The 18,708-nt window shown below is 36.7% G+C and overlaps 1 protein-coding gene across 1 annotated transcript in view; it reads left to right on the forward strand.

The window, feature by feature from the left end:
* The window catches only part of LOC126195109 (neural-cadherin-like), a 126,102-nt gene that overhangs the window by 69,365 nt on the left and 38,029 nt on the right, over nt 1-18,708 (forward strand). Inside the window, exon 12 of the mRNA XM_049933578.1 lies at nt 5,311-5,500. Coding sequence (XP_049789535.1) covers nt 5,311-5,500 — 190 coding nt within the window. The remainder of the gene's footprint in view (nt 1-5,310; nt 5,501-18,708) is intronic.

Here is an 18,708-nt window from a genome sequence, read left to right on the forward strand (position 1 = left end):
TGAGTTGTGCTTCCACATCTTCGAACAAGGCATTGTTTGGCATGGTCATTGCATAGTGCATATAACCTGTTGCATAAAAAGCAGTGTGGAAGACGAAAAACATGAACAAACTGCGAGGTCACCACTATGGGAACGGGATTGGTAATCGGGATATAGAAAATATATATATCATAGCTCATATATATTTACACTTAACACTGCATCCATACAGAATGAAGTATAACAAATAACTGACTAAAGTTAAGATGGAGGCTCAACAGAGCACTTAGAGTTCATAGATATAAAGTTTTGTGGTTGATAAGGACTATCGATGCCACACAATAAAGTCAGGACTGGTATTATGCTTGGAGTACTCATACAATCTCCTTTTATTTTGACATGATATCCTTATCCCTTTTTTAATCCACTAGTTTAATTTTTGAGTAGAGGTCAGCATTGTTGTTTTCTTGGGAAAAGCCATTTCAAAAGAATGTTTGAATGTTGCCATAAACTTATCATATTTCTCATTGGTCTCACTACAGTCATATACATCTTTCCAACTCTCACCCTCTAGGAGAGAACAAAAATACTCCACATCTTTTATACTGAAATTCCTTACACTGTGTTGTATTTGACTGGGAATTTGGTGTCCTGAAACATTCATTGCAAGAATTTGAGCATAGTGATCACTAAAATTCATGTTTACAACTTGTGTGTTATAGGCATATTTGCACGTATTTATCAAGATCTGATCAATAATAGATGCAGAGGTAGGTGTTTCTCAAGTTGGTTCAGTTACCATTGGACTGATGTTGAATGATTGTAGTAAATTTATAATGTAATCTCTGAATTTATTGGCTTTCGAGAAATCAATATTAAAGTCACCACATATAATTATATTTTTCTTGGGAGAGTGAATTTCTTCCAAGAGTTCCTCCATGTGATTGTGAAACACTTTTTTCTCCATCTGGTGACCTGTATACACAAATAATAACTGTATTTTGCCTTGGTAGTTCAGCAATAGACAGTTCTATATCTTTTTCACAGGCCAGTTTATGGTATTTACTTACACTATTGAATTCAATATTTTCTTTAGCATATATACAAGTACCCCCAGGACTCGATATTTTCCTACAAAACATGCTTGCAAGTTTGAACTGAGGAAGGTATGTTTGCTCTAACATATCTTGTTTGAGCCAGTGTTCTGTAAAGCATAGTACAGAAATATCATTTAGATCAGTTAATATTATTTCTATTTCATTTAGTTTATTCGGGAGTGACTGAACATTTTAATGGTAATTTAAAATTAGGGACAGGGAGGGAATCATTTCTTGCTTGACCACTTACCTTGCTATTTGAGCTAGTGCACTTAATGGTAAAAAATCCTCATGTTTTCCAGGGATGGTATTCATGGTGTTTGCCGTGTAGCTTGCTGGTTCACCGTTTGTGGATTCCTGCCTTTCTTCTATCGATATGTTCCCAATTTTCACTTTTTTCTGTCCTTTTTCACCCGTCTCTCCATTAACGACTGCCTTGTTGCTGCATTTGATGGCTTGAAATTCGACCTAGTAAGTGTGTTGTTATGACTTTCATTGCACTTATCTTTTGTTATGAAATGGTCCATAACTGTCTGTTTTTTCGTGGGTAGCACTTTCACTTCTAGACTGACACTTTCTATCTGATTGTCCATTTGCATATACTTTTTCCTGTACTGATACTTGGTTTTTCAGTTTTCGCCATTTGTACGAAAGAAGCAATCCTATTACAAATGTGAATCTTTGCTTGTTTGTTTAGATGTATACCATGAGTTGTTTATTCATTTTCTTTTTGTTTTTCAGGCATTTGATTTCAAAATTCACAGATAATCTCTTCATACACATGTCTGTGGCAGTGTTGATTTTTTCTAACATAATGCAGTTTGCAGCTTTGATTTTTCCATTTAGACCTTGTGCGTCATGTCTAAGCAGTATTGGATGAATTATTACATTTGTTTTTGCGTGACTTTAAGTATGTATTCCAAAGAATCTTTCATGTTCCTCTGCAATTCTTCCAGAGATTTATCAGTGTCATTTGTGCCACCAATAATGATTAAAGTATTGTCGACGGAGAAGTTATCAGTTCATTTGTCTGCGTTTTTCACAACTTCCTTAATTGGTGCCCCAGGTTTTATAATACTTTGCACACTGAATTTTTTGCCTAATTTGTCTTGTAGTATACTCCCACAGTTTCTGCCATGACTGTTGCTTAAAACAAGAACTTTATTTCCTTTTGTAGAGTTGTTTTTGTAGAGTTGTTTGAGGCCTAACGGATCGCAAGTTTTCACACGAAACATTGTTACGGTTTTTCATTACATTTTGCTCATTATGAGGCATTTGTGCTTCTCAATCCTTGATTTTAATCTTCATAACACTGTTTTCTTCTTGCAACACTTTTTTAGTTTCGTTCTTACAATTTGCACACGATTACTTTTTACTGGCAATATTTACAGTTTTCCGAGGAGATGCAGGACATACTTTTGCACTGGCTGCCATGTTGCACTTATGCTCATGCATGCATGACTGAAGGAAAGGGCTCTGTAGTGACTACTGCCATATATGAACCACCATCAATAGTATAATGGAATGACAACAATGAAAATTTGTGCAGGACCAGGTTTCAAACCCAGACTTCCCACTTTTCAAAAAAAAATGTTCAAATGTGTGTGAAATCTTATGGGACTTAACTGCTAAGGTCATCAGTCCCTAAGCTTACACACTACGTAACCTAAATTATCCTAAGCACAAACACACACACCCACGCCCGAGGGAGGAGTCGAACCTCCGCCGGGAGCAGCCGCACACTTTTCAGAAGTGGTCGCTTATCTGAGCAAGACTCTCAACCAGACCCAAGATCACTGAGCACTGATCATATTGCCTTGAACAATGAAATAACATCACATATCCTCTCAACCGCTGAAGTTTCATTTCGGTTACCCCTCCCCTTCTGGGTGCTTCATTTATTTTGTCAGGCAGTGTATAAATTATGGGTTAACTGCAATGAGAAATTGCCTCAGACTGACTGTATGGAGTGAATGCAGAAGATATATGTTACTGGGAGAGGTGAGAAGTGTAGCGAGGGACAAAAAATAGGAGAGAGGATGAAAATATGTCTGTAGGGACAGTTTTCACAAGACCAACTGAGGGTAGAAGCATTTAACATGCTGAAAGATAAGAGTGGGAAGAGGGAGCATTTGTGGAGACTATTAAGATAATGTAGAGATAGAAGATGACCCAGAATGAGAGAAATTACCAATAAATGTAGCGTGATTGCAAAACTGTAATTCAATATGCAACTACAGTCAACTTAAGGAAAAATACAAAGCCAGAGAGGGCACATGTAGCTCATTTAAAGTTTTATTTGATTATTTACCAATATAATACTGAACAACAAATGGATGAGACATTAGTACCACTTGGATGCAGATATTTCATGCATTGAGCTGTATCTAATATTCACCTATTGTTTATTGGATATATAAATTCTTAATAATTACTCGTAATTGCTCAGAAATATATGAAAATGTTTTAAATAAATTCTCTTCCCAACTAATTGATACCATTCTCCTTGCTTGCCTGAGATATGTGGGGATCATATTAATCCAAGATCTGTGATGCAGTGTTAAAGTGGCAGGCAATGTATCTGAATATGTCGTATTTGATCCTATTCCAATTATGTGATTTTTATCTGTCTATTATCACTTAGTACCCCTCTGGAAATGTTTGTTAATGTGAAAAACACTGTGTGACACCATGGTTTAGAGCTCACATTAAACAGTAAGCCCCCTATAACTGGCTGACTAAGACATTTCGAAGGTTGGAGAAATGCAACAGCATGTACCACAAGGAGTATGCCTAGTAAAGCACCATGGTGCAAACCAGTCTTCATGAAGATGACATTTTTGCTTTATTTTACAGCAGAACCAATGTATATTCTAAACTAATGGCAAGACAGTAAAATTTGTACAAATTTTTTCATCTGATGTTATAGTGGCCTACCTCATTCTCCATCCAAACTTATTTTTTTATCATTTACCAATAATACCCACAAAGAGTAAATTTGTTGCTTAAAAAGAACAAAATGTGAGTCTTGTATGTTCCTTAGCTTTTCATTAGCTTTTGTTTTTGTATCAGTTTTTCAAAAAGTTGGTGCTTATTAATCCTTGCTGAATTACACCAAAGAATGTACTGGAAACAGCAGAGGGTGAATGTATTCTGAAAAAACTAGCATTTATGTTTCATCAGAAAATTAAGATATACTTGGAGTAAAATGCTCTGCACTTTTTTAATCAGAGAGCAGGTTCCATTCATTTGTGGTATTCATTTGTACAACACAGAACTTTACACACTGAGTTTCTTTTGAAATTTTCAAACGTTAGTATATATTTCTGGGACTAAGTGCATAATACGGTTATAATAGAGGGAAACATTCCACGTAGGAAAAATATATCTAAAAACAAAGATGATGTGACTTACCAAATGAAAGTGCTGGCAGGTCGACAGACACACAAACAAACACATACATACACACAAAATTCAAGCTTTCACAACAAACTGTTGCCTCATCAGGAAAGAGGGAAGGAGAGGGAAAGACGAAAGGATGTGGGTTTTAAGGGAGAGGGTAAGGAGTCATTCCAATCCCGGGAGCGGAAAGACTTACCTTAGGGGGAAAAAAGGACGGGTATACACTCGCACACACACACACATATCCATCCACACATATACAGACACAAGCAGACATATTTAAAGACAAAGAGCCCAAACTCTTTGTCTTTAAATATGTCTGCTTGTGTCTGTATATGTGTGGATGGATATGTGTGTGTGTGCGAGTGTATACCCGTCCTTTTTTCCCCCTAAGGTAAGTCTTTCCACTCCCGGGATTGGAATGACTCCTTACCCTCGCCCTTAAAACCCACATCCTTTCGTCTTTCCCTCTCCTTCCCTCTTTCCTGATGAGGCAACAGTTTGTTGTGAAAGCTTGAATTTTGTGTGTATGTTTGTGTTTGTTTGTGTGTCTGTCGACCTGCCAGCACTTTCATTTGGTAAGTCACATCATCTTTGTTTTTAGATATAAGTGCATAATATGTGTGACAATACATTTTTTCTCCCTCTTCCTTTTTCTCCTCAGTTGTGGCTTCAGAGCTTAACACTACCATCATTTCCATACCTATTTCTTCCTCCCTGCATTCAGCATTTTTTATTCTTAATATAACTTCAGTTAATAGTAAATAATGGATCATTATTGTCATGTAATTAATTTAAAATGATGTAAATAAAATTGATGCTTTTGTAATAGGTTGCTTGGATGACATACGGTTAGATGGAAGACCTCTTCCACTGCCTCCAGTAGCCAATGTTACACAATGGGGACAGGCAACAGTGGCACTAAACTTGGAGTTTGGCTGTAGCTTTCCTTCAGACTGCAACTCCATAATCTGTACAGAACCAGTGAAATGTAATGACAAATTGAGACAACATAAATGTATGTAAGTTATTTTTTACTGTCCTTCAGTTTTTGTATGAGCAATCATTTACCATCTACATTCTTTTAGAGTTGGTCAGAGGTAAATAGGGAACAATTAATACTCACAGATTTAAAAAATTATGCTACTAATGAAATTTCAGGATGAAAATAGCAAAAAAAAATGGAGAACTGCAAACACTCACTTGCCACTGGAAACGTTACTGACTGCTCTTGCCTCAATCATCATATTCTTTTAGTGTCCAGTAGATCTACATAATAGTCTGCAAGCTACCTAACAATGTGTGGCAGAGAGTACTTCCAGTACCAGTAACTTATCCCACCTGCCCTGTTCTGCTCCCAAATGGCATGTGGAAAGAATGATTGTCAGTAAGCCTCTGTATTAGCCCTAATTTCTGGAATTTTCTCATCATGGTCATTCTGTGAGACGTATGTGGGAAGAAGTAATATGTTGACTGTTAACAGAAAGTGCTCTCTCAAAATTTAAACAGTAAAACTCTCTGTGATGCATAATGCCTTTCTTGCAACATCTGTCACTGGAATTTGTTGAACATCTCTGTAATATACTCATGCTGACTATGATCCCATGACAAAATGTGCTGCTGTTCATTGGATCTTCTCTATCCCTTTTATGACTCCTACCTGGTAGAGATTCCTGATGAACAACACTCAAGAATTGGTCGAGCAAGTGCCTTATAAGCCACTTCCTTTGTGCATGAGCTACATTTCCTTAATATTCTTCCTATAAATCTAAGTCTAGCATCTGCTTTTTCTTTTATTTTTTTCTACAACGTTTTTCCACATAAGGTTGCCATAGGTGGTTTGATATTAAATATTTTATGTTAGATACTGTTTCCAGCAATTTATCATCAATAGTATAGTTGTGCAGTAATAGATTTCGTTCCTGTGCATGCACAATATGTTACATTTATTTACATTTGGGGTCAACTTCCATAGTCTGCACCATTTCTCAATTCTCTGTAGGCTATTCTGCAAAATGACAGTGTCTTCTTGCATTGCTATTGCCTTATAGACACCCGCATCATCTGCAGACAGTTTTAAAGAGCTCCTCACACTTTCTGTTACATAATTTACAGACAATGTAAATAGTAACAGTCTTATCACACTTTCTTGGAGGACTCCCAAAATTACCTTTACATCTGACAATTTTGTTCTGTTAACCCTTGAGAAAGCATACCTGCGTATAAAGTGCACCAACCATAAATAACTTTCTCTTGTACCATTTAACTGTTATTTTACATCTGCATGACTATACCTATTCCTGTACTACTGCTTCAGCTACCACAATGATAAATTGTGTTGTCATATGTCTAAAAGAGTTGCAGTAATACAAAATAAACAGTGAGCTAAGTGAGAAAAAATTATGATCCATGCAAGAAACAGACACAGATTATGAGCTAGCAGCACATTTCCACAATGAGGCAACTATCTATGAGATATTGTAATGAAATAAGTGGTTTGTTGGGATCTCATACAACTATACTATTTAATGCTTTGAGTTGGTCATTACCATAAGGTAACACTTATCTGTGGTAATGGAATGATATAATGAAAGTTTATTTTATTATTGTTTAGTTAAACAGTGCTTAAGCTGATGTTATGAAGGTTTATTTAATTGTTGTTTAATAAAACCAAGATTAAACTGTGATTTTGCTCATACATGTTTATCTTGGTAACATAACGCTAGCTATTCTTCACATATGTAAAAAGTAGCTGCACCCCCATGCGTGTTATGAAAAAGGGGCCACCTGCTCAAGTGTTAAGAGCAACACACTGACTTCTGTCTGCAAGGAAGTCTTGAGCCCAATCATAAATCTTGTCTGATACTTGCTAAGTTGATACGTTTTTCACTTACTAGCAGTGCAGGACAGTGTCAGATGACTTCCCAAAGTGCACAAATATGACATAAACCTGAGGTCCAGTGTCTGTAGTGCTATGGATCTCATGAATGAACAGAGTGAACTGAGTTTTTCAAGATCTCTTTTTGCAGAATCCATGTTGATTTTTATGGAGGAAATTTTCATTCCCAAACCTCATGATGTTCCATAATTCCTGCAACAAACTGACATCAATGATACAAGCCTATAATTATGTATATCTGTCTTATGGCTTTTCTTGAAAATGGGAATGACCTGCACTTTTTTTCCAGCCATTAGGTACCCTTTGTTGATTGAATGAACTACAATACACTGCTGTTAGAAGGGGACCAAGTTCTTTTATCTCAACTTCTGCCATTTTGATGTTCATATGCTGACTGAAAGGAGGGACCATAGTACAGTATTCTGGGGTGAAACAATTTCGGAACACTGAATTCAGCATTTTAACCTTCTCTCTGTCATTTTCCATTTTGGTGCCCCTGCCCTAGAATCTATGTGCAGTGCAAATCTGACCTGTTACAGGAACCCTAAAATTCTGTATCCAATAGTGGAGAATGACAAATTCACATCTGATTCATCTGATACCATTGTAGAGTTCTCTGAGCCTCTGGTTTAGACCTTCCACTCTGCTCCAAACCAGAGGACCATGATTGGCCATAGGTACAATGCTACAGAGAGCCAGCTTAGCCTGCACCCTGCTTGCAGTGCTAGTTGCCTACTGAAAGTCAGCCATCCAGTGAAATGAGTCAAGGATGGTGCAGAACACGAGCAACAGGCATCATTCAGCTTGACATGTACCACTATTTGCAGCTGGTTGCACCCAGTGAGCCCAATAGCCACAGGGCCTCATCCACATCATGAACAAGACTCCTCATCAAACATACTGACCAGACACGGCATTCTTTCCTGGCTTCCATGTTATTTCCCTGAGGGGCTCCACTGCCTGCCTAAGATTGGAGCTCCCGATGACTAGCACACCTGCCCTGTGCAAATATCCAGAATGGCCAGGAAAATCGGCCACTAGCCCAACAGGAGACACATCCCATGCTAACTCAGGAGTATTATCAACACTGGGTAGCACCTCATATCTGCTGCTAGGGTATAAGGAGCCAGCTTTGTTGTTCTTCTTCTACCCAGTGACTTGCAAACCCTCCACTGTTGGCTACACAGTCTCAAGAGGGGACAGGCCAGTCAGATGTTGCATATCAGAAGGTGCAGTAACAACCAGGTCATCTGAGGATTCCAATGGCCTCAAAGGTGCTACAGGTCTCATCACTTGCGCCCTGATGTTGCCACAGTTTTTGGCAGTAGCCAGAAGCCTGTCAATGAGATCAATGCAGCTTCCAGCATTTTGCAGACAGCAGCCAAATCTCCTTATGCCTGCTCACAACAAGCACAGTCCCTAGCCATACCATACTGTGTAAAAAAAATTTATATTAGATGTCAAAAAATACAAACAAAGCTGTCAGGTGTAACTTAGAAAGCACTAACAGACCCACAAAAAGAGAGAATTACCTGTCTATCATGCTATTGAGGTTCAAATGTATGCAAATTATAACAGGAATAATAAACACTAAAATCTGCTTTGCAGAGTTCTCACTACAGACTGAGGCCACAAGCTGTTAAAAGAAATAAATTTCTCTACTGGTAATGGATGTACCAACAGTTACTTTTTACTATGAACTCTGTTCACAAAATAGCTACTGCAGGAAATAAATATGCGAACTCCAGTGCACTGGTCTAAACTAAACACTGTGTACTAACATGAGAGTTAAACTTATTCATGTCACATGGCACTTCTGGCAGCAGAAAATTACATAAGGAAGCCACCTGACACAAGGATATGCACTAAGATTTTTGTAGAAACAAAAGCTTAGAGTAATGTGATAAACACTAGTCTACACAGTAAAATACACAGGTATAGCTCACTTCTTCACAGGAGTACATGGAAGGAGGGCAGAGGAGGGGGAGGGAGGGAGCAGAATCTGAATTACTGTGCATCAGACAATAGCTACAACTGCTGCTGTTATAGGGGTGTCCCAGCATCTGCTGCTGCACTGACTGTTGGAGCCCTGTAGTCAATGGTCACCTGATTCAAACTGAGTTATAATTGTGTGATGTGGCACTTCTGGTGATGGAAAAATTATATGAGAAAGCTGCCTCACACAACGATTTACACTAAGATTTACACAAAAATAAAAACTTTGAGTAATTTGGTAAACACTATTCTAAACTGTCAAATTCATAAGTATAGTTCACTTCTTCACAGAAGTGTATGGAGGGGGGGAAGAAACTAAGCTAAATTACTGTGTATCATACAACTGCTACAGAGTTGCTACCACTAAAGGGGCATGGGCATTCTGTTGGCTCGGTGTCTGAACTGCTTGGTGCTTAAACTATTATAATCAAGTTGACACTATCGAAGTTAATTTTCAAGTAGAGCACATTTGTTATCACAGAAAAAATTCCTTTCAAATAAGAAATTCTATCATTATCACAAAATTGGTCAGTGATTTACAAAGTCTTCAAGAAGTAGCAGACAATTGCAGGAAGCTTGCTCAGTGAATGCAAAACATGGACTTTATACAACTTATCGTAAATGATTGTGCCTTAGTGCTGACCCTTGTGGAACATTCATCATAGAATGCTGAACATTGGACTCTATACATTTGACTGTACACTACCATGGCTCAGTCCTGACTATAAATTTATGAAACTTACTTAGCAAATACTGAACGCAGACTCTCCATAGAATTTTTCATAGTGCCTATTATGGACACACATAGAAAGAGTTTTCAAAATGTAAAAATACAGAGCTATTATATTTTCAATAATAACATAAAAGACAGAAATGATAGATAATACTTATACACATTTGGCAGTAAAGTTATTCCATGTAACTATTGACTTTTTTTTGAGACAGCAATGTTGTTACTGGTTTGACACAACCTGCCTTGAATCCTGTGCTCTGCATCTCAGAGTAGCTCTTGCATCTAAGGTCCTCAGTTATTTGTTAGATGTATTCTAAACCACATTTTCATCTACAGTTTTTACTCTTTACAGCTCACTCTAGAACCATGGAAGTTATTCTGTGATGTTTTAACTCATATCCTATCATCCTGACAGTTCTTCTTCTCAGTGTTTTCCATATGCTCCTTTCTTTGACAATTCCGTGGAGCACCTCCTCATTCCTTACCTTATCAGTCCACTATTGAGTATCAATCTTTAAATTGGTGTTAGTATCAATTGGTATTTTCTGGACAGAATTTTATTGTTTTCTTCCTATTTACAAGCAAATCCCACCAATAAATCTCTAGAAATTCTAATTTTATGTTTGAAATATTTCACTGGTTAAAAACTTTTCATAGTAAAAATCATATGTTTGCTTACAGAAAAATTAACACCACAAAATAATAACAGTTGATTTTTGAAAAGATTACATTTCAAGTTTCTAATACCTCTAATTCTTACTGCAATAATTTTGAATAAAGATAGTTCTTGAATCATGCAAGGTACAAAGAAGAACGGAAAAAGGAAAACACAGAAAAAAATGAGAACTTTCAAATAAGGTATCTTAAACATGAAACAAATCATGACTGGGGGTTTGATATTTTTAAGTGGATATGGCTTTCATGGGTTTTCATTTTTTAATAATTCCTCAAAGAGCATGTTTTACATGAAATACTTATACTGATATTATCAGGCACATGTAAAATGTGCTCAGAGTAGTAAAATTTAGACAAACACAGCTTGAAAAAGAATTTATGCATTGCATATACACTGGTTTATGTACCAAATATGTAAAAGAAGGAAGAAATATGAAACAGTAATGTTTATATTGAGAGTGGTGTCATAGCAAGGGGAGTTATTTCACCCTACTATGTTTCACACTGAGTGATCTGTTGCAAATAGACACATTAAAAACATCAGAAAATCACACTAGCTCTTGAGCACTTTCTACCTTTGCTAGTGTGGATACAAATTCTCTCTCTCTCTCTCTCTCTCTCTCTCTCTCTCTCTCTCTCTCACACACACACACACACACACACACACACACGCCACACACACACACCACAGACACACACACACACACACACACACACACTTCATGAAAAATGTGAAAAACTAAAATTATATTTTTGTTAATAATGCACTCAATTTCTGTAGGAGAAACATATTTTTATATACAACTTCTACTGCACCAAAACATGATGTTAGCAGACAATGAACAGTATAATTTCACAAGAAATTATATGGTAGTGTGTACAAGGATAGGCTTCTCTGGCTGCCAACACTTCAATAAAAGGTTTGTAACTATGTTGTCATGATGCCACAGCCACAAACCAGTATATTTTATTGAAGATTTGTTAGCAGTCTGGAATTTTTTACTCTTTCCAGCAACTACCTGTAACAGTTACTCCCCAGTTTCATCTTTTGTCATTTTATTGTACTGAGAACCTCAAATATTTTCTGAACCTACAGGGTGCATCAAAAAAATGTATACACACTTTGAAGCATCATAGAAAATTTATTTCCCGTTCTACAATGTTAAATTTCTGGAAATGGAAAGCTTAAAGTCCAATTGGAAAAATAAATGTACTTTGCAAATGTGATTTTATGTTCAGACTGGTGGCCTTCAGCATCAATAAATTTCTGAGTACAAGTCACCACTGATACCATACATCATACCAAAGTGTCCAATGTGATTTCTGTGCACACCGCCTGAATCTTATTCCAAAGTGTGTCCAGGTTACGTGGTTTACATTTGTACACCTCATCTTTTAGTGTGCCCCATATGAAGAAATCCAGCAGCATGAGGTCTGGAGAGCGTGCGGGAAACTTGATTGGTCCCCTGCATCCTAGCCACTGGCCTGGCACATTGTGATCCAGGTATGCACGTATATCCCTATGATAGTGAGGCGGGGCACCATCTTGTAGGAAATAAAACTCATCATTACCATATAATGCACGAATGGCAGGGAATATGGATCAGCAAGCAGTGTTACGTACATTTCTTCAGTACCAGTGCCTTCAAAGAGGAAAGGCCCAATGAGTCCCCTTGCAGACAAACCACACCACACATTTACACCAGGCAAATTCACAGCCTTTTCAACTGTAATGTGAGGATTATCTTCAGCCCAGTACACACAATTGTGCCTATTGACAGTTCCATTGAGTCTGAATTGGGCTTCATCTGACCAAATTATGCTACCCATAAATCCTGGTTCACGTCTCACCAGCTCCTGAACCCATTCACAAAATTCTAAACTTCGATCTGGATCGTCATCAATTAGCTGTTGCATCAGCCTTGGAATGTACACACGAAACTTGCCTTTCTTCAGAATGCATAGCACACTACTAGCACTTTCATTACTCTCACGTGTCGCTTGCCTTGAAGATTTTTGAGGCGAACGCTGAAACAGTTCCAAGACCGCAGTTGTGGAATCATCACTTGTAGCTGTACGAGGTCACCCTGATCGACCTTTATGCACATCACACACTGTTCCATGAATTTTGAATTTGTCTCATAGACATGTAATTGTTAACCTTGAAGATGGTTCTGTACCATACTCACTTCTCCACTGTCTTCAAACTGCAGCTACATTCTCAAACTTCCAGTACCACTTAATTATCTGATTCCGTGCTTCAAAGCTCAAATGCACGTCTGCCATGTTGCAGTTACTTCCTTGCCACTGCTGCCACCTGTTGAAGAAACATAACATTACTTTCTCACAGATATTTAACCTTGTAGATTGGGAAATAAATTGTCTATGACAGTTCAAAGTGTGTATACATTTTTTTGATGCACCCTGCATATTTGTAACGAGAATCATCCTTCCACATTGAATGATCTCTGGCAAGGAAGGTGGTACTGATAGAAAATCTCATTAAGAAAATTATTCTAGATTCATATAAAAATAGTACCTCAAGGTTTGTAAGGGAAGAAAAATGTCTTTGACACAGATGCAATTGACTTTTTTTCTTCCCTTTGTTTTTCATCTGTATGCTTGCAGTGCAACTTGTGCCGTATTTGTCTTAGATTATTGTTGTAACATCAACAGTAAGTAAGGATAGAGACAAAATCTCAGGAACTAAGTACCATAGAGGATTGGAAAAAATTTTCACCATGGCCTTGCTGGTTCCACAATCAATAACCTTATAATTTTCAACTCAGCTATGAATAGAAACTCCTAATAAGGTGTTTCATTGCTTATGACTCCACAAGCCAGTCATGCACCTAAAAATTCTTCTTGCCATGAGACAACAGAAATTTATACTGAATGAGGTACCTCTTAAACACAAAAAATGTGTTTATCATCCTCCTAGTATGATTTAATGCTCCTGATACATGAAACAATACACTATTTTATGAAATGCCACCAGTTACTTCCAAAAGTCCTTGGTAATTATCTAGTTATCATTTCTGTTGGAAAGGTGGTGGTCAAGAAATCTGAGAATGGTAGAGTAGACATTATCAGGCATTCCATTGCAACTTGCCTTGTAAACCTTCACTCAGGTTTCTCAAAACCTTTTGATAAGCATCTTATCAGGCCCAGAAGTATCACTATCAGTGAGTCAATGCAGTTCCTCAAAATTAACTCAGAGCTATCTTGAAGGCAAGAGAGCTTCACGAGATCACCAATCAACATTTTTAGATTTCTTCTGTCACATTGTAGACAGCATGTGCAGTTTGTTGTTGTATCACAAATAAGTGCTTGAATTTTGTCAGTTACTCACCAACTCTCCATTGTTTGATAAACAGAAATGGCTTTCTATTTTCCTGAAGATATTGTGGTTTCAGAAGCTACTAGCAATTGCTTCTTGCCTTGGAAAGTTACTATCATTTCCAGTCTGCAAGACTTTTCAACACGTATGAGTGCTGGGAGGAGCATTCATACCAGTGTTACATTACTTCTTAGAACTCCACTGACAAACCTTCAGAGGTAGTAGTATGGACCAAAATAACAACAAAATATGTAGTGAACATGCACTCTAAATGTCCTACCATAAGAGCTATGAGTGCATGTTCATCTTTAATACCGTGAAACACATCTCAGCTACTGTAAGCTCTTGGCTTTCCATATTTTCAGAGGAAATAGTGTGGAGAAAAACAAGAAAAAAAAATGTCCAGTAAGTATGGGCTCTACAATGCACACTTTAAGAGCTATAAGCTCTTCAGTGGAAGAAACATATTTCATGGTAGTGAAGATGAACAAATAATCATAACTCTTAAGATATGCACTTTAGAGCCCATGTTTACTGGACTTTTTACATGTTTTGATCTATACTACCACCTATCAAAATTGGAAAGTAGTAGTAGAGATGTATTCCACTGTATCAAAGGGGAATAAGTGTTCACAGCTACAGAGTATGCATTTTACTGAAACTTTGTCAGTGGAGCTCTGTTTCGCCCTATGTATTAAGCTTCCAAAATAAGTCTATTTAGTACCCGATTTTCAGTATTTTACCTGAAAGCCTCTATATTCATTAATATTTAAATCCTATTTCTATTGCTAATAACAGGCCTGTGCTGTAGGAACTGTTGCTGTTTCTGAGGTACTTGCTTTCTTGCTGCTGCTGCTGCTGCTGCTGCTGATCTTTACTGCACAATGACAGATAACTTGATACTGTTGTCATCAGCAGCACTGCTTTTTCTGGTTGATCCTGAATTATTGGCACTTTGTGCACCAAGGTGATGAGTGTCAAAATGTTATTCCTCCACACACACCCACATTACATGTAATATATGTGAGAAGGTGTGCACAGTGCAACTCACTTCCAGTTCATTGTCACCTGTGTTGTCAAGTTGGCTTGTTCTGTTCATCTGCAGTGATTGTTTTGCTATTGCTGTTTTGTTCTTGTTTTGTTTTTTATGATGGCAATTTTAAATGATCAACATGCAGCTGTGAAACTTTGTTTTCTACTCGGTAAAAATGCTGCTGAAATTATTTTAGTGTTGAAAACAGATCACAAAGATGACACTATGAAAAAAACTCAGGTGTATGAGTGATTTGCTCAATTTAAAAATGGTGACATATTGATTGATGACAAACTTCATTCTGGACATCCATCAACTGCCTGAAACAAAGAAAATATTGAAAAAATTTGAGAGCTTATGCTCCCAGTCCATGGACAGACCATTGATCAACTGTCAGAGATTAGTGGGTTATCTTGGAGCTCAGTTCACCAAATTTTAATGGAATATTTGAGAATGAAAAGGGTTGTTGCCAGGTTTGCTCCTCGACAATCAAAAGGAATGTTTAGTTGAAACATATCATGCTTTGAAACAACAGCTTGAAACTGATCCAGATTCTCTTTCAAAGGTCATCATTGGTGATGAGTCATGATGATATGGTTATGACCTAGAAACAGTTAAGACAATGGAAGAAACCATCGTAATGCCATAAAAAAAAATAAAGTTCTCAAATCAAATCAAACATGAAAACAATGTTTGCTTTTACGGTGCCAACGGCATAGTGCTTTCAGAGTTTGTTTCCCAAAGTCAGACTGTTAATCAAACCATTAATTTGGAAGTTTTAAGGTCGCACAGCAGTGTTCGTCCAAAAAGACCTGATTTCTGGGAGACAGGAGACTGGTTTTTCCACTACGACAATGCACCTGTACAGATAACCATCTATGTTAGACAGTTTTTGGCTAAAAATGGCATTGTTCTGCTGCCCCACACACCTTACCTGCCTGATCTGAATCCATGTGACTTTGTCTTATTTCCGTGCATGAAAAGGGGCATGAAAGGACACCAATTTGACAACACTGAAGAAGCCGAGAAAAAATAAAAGGGGAAGAGCTGTCAGCCATTTCTAAAGATGGCTACAAAAAATGTTTAGAACAGTGGAAGCACCAGTGGGACAAATGTATTAGTTATAATAGAGATTGTTTTGAAGAGGATACGGTTGTTTTGTTAACAGTTTGAAAAGATACAGCTTTTTAAAAAATAATTCCATTTTCTCTTGGGTACCCTCTCATATTATAAAAGTGCTACAAGAAGAAAACATTGTTGTATTGCAAAAAATAAGGAATTCAAAATAACAAGTAACTCACTTTGAACAGCTGGAATGGAAAATTTGAGTTATGACGTGGTTGTAAAGATATGTTCTTTTAGGCTTAATATAATAACCAGTAATCAAACTAGCAAACAAATTGCCAGGCACAATGTATTTGAAGTGCTAAATAATTTGTTTCATGATTCTAAACAGTATCATTCACTGAATTGTGGAAAACAAAAGTGGTAATTCATTAATAACAAATAAATGATCAATGGGACACAGTTCTCATTGTAATGAAGAAACTGTGGCAAATCAGTGCATAACATGATAGGTAATCAGCTCAATGTGCAAAGTAACATTCAAGAAACTTTTTGAAACATGAACAGATTAACTAAAAATATCTCAATGAATGCTACATCAACAGTTATTGATAGTTCAAATGACACTGATAAGTCTGAAAAATACTTTCAGAGAAACACAAAGGAATCTCTTGAATACATATAACACACAAATTGAATATAATAATCCACTCAGTAACTCTGAGACTTAGCACATGACCTGAATGAAAATAAATCAAGTCTTTGATGATGTAAAAAAAATCAATGTGTGTAGGAAAATACTGTCTGCAAATTTCAAAATCAAACAACTGGAAGGAAACAAATCTACAGCTTATAGTCTATGTCCAACAGATGAGGAAAGATTCATGTTTGCAATAGGTCTGCCACTTTCCCACATATAGTGAAAATAAAAAAACCTAGTACAGTAATAAACCATACATAAATAGACAAGTGGGTGAAAAACAAATGTCCTGAAGTGAAAGAATTAACAAACATTTCTGGATAAGTATGTGTTCAGAAACAAGCAAAACCAGTAACATGGCAGTCATTAATGAACAAATGAGTAAAAAGGGACAGTAATAAAGTGGAAGTGCCAAAACAAAGCAAGAGTATGGAAACAGCTGTGGACTGGTATGTGAACAGGAGCAAGAAATGAAAAGCAGCATTACTGGTCACTTGAATTTGAACTAGAGATATTCAGTACTGTATATATGACACACAACTACCATGTAATGAATGAATCCGGTCTGAAAGCTGAGCACCATAATGTAAAAGCCTTGCAAAAAAAGTTTAACAAAATTAATGCATTGCTAACAGATGAGCTAAAAGTTGTCTCATTAATATGTAGCTTAAAGAGCTGGCTTAACTCTGAATTAATTCAATATACAAAATTAATTAATTTCATTTTGTCTTCCCACTATTACAGAAATAGTAGCAAACAGGACAGGTAGTAATTTATATTTAGTTATTGCTCAAGTATACTGATCATTATCTTTAACTTATGTTACATGAATTGGAATCACTACTAAATAAAGTAAATGAAATTTGATCTGATTTGGAAGTCCTTTTGAATCTTCTACCTCCTACAGTTTAAATGCTGAACTAAATAATGTTACCTGAGTAACAAAATCTTGTGAAACAGCTCTAAATCTGTTTCTAGTCAAGCAGAGTTTATACAGCACCTCATTAAAAATTTTTGATGCAGTCTTTAGTGACCATCTAGGTCAAACACAAAGGTTTGGAGTAAAAGGCAGTAGGCCTGTTGGAAATATGTGTATTTAAGAATTGTGTAGATGCAACAGCGAGGATAACATAAACTACTTCAACAGCTAACTAAACAAAGAAAAATGGCCATAGTCTTGTAAACTTAATGATCTAAATGAAAAAATGGACACCTTCATTGGCATGCAGTGTGTTCATAATTAAGGGGCTCAGACTGGTTGGAAAATCTCTTATCTTAAACAACTTAAAATTTATACATATAAAATATATCTTTTCTCAGAAACTATTGGGAATAAAAATTTGAAAAAAATATGACTGGTTGGGTATGTATTTCTAAGTATCCTAAAAGAGGGATTTCTGAATATATTGATTAGTTTGAGGATGATAATTACTTTTGTAAAAAGTTTACATAAATGTAAAATAGTGTTACACTTTTCTATGTATGTAACCTTCTAAGGTCCTTGAGATTTACAAAATTAGAAAATGCCTGTGTAAAATATGCACAATACTCCAATGAGTATATGCCATAATTTTGAACAAATTCTGGCAAGTAGAACATGAACAAAGTACACTTTATTCTTAAAAAATACAACTTATGGGTAACAGCCATTAAAGTTGTCAATGCATCCCAGCCTCATATGATGGGTTGTCTGCACCCTCTATCATATCACTTTGCAGTATCCTTTTCCCTGCTTGCCTGCATTGTCTTGCCCATGTTTCAAGGTCTCTAATAACTTTCTCTGCTACAAT

The sequence above is a fragment of the Schistocerca nitens genome, chromosome 7, assembly GCF_023898315.1.
Source record: "Schistocerca nitens isolate TAMUIC-IGC-003100 chromosome 7, iqSchNite1.1, whole genome shotgun sequence".
Lineage (NCBI taxonomy): Eukaryota > Metazoa > Arthropoda > Insecta > Orthoptera > Acrididae > Schistocerca > Schistocerca nitens.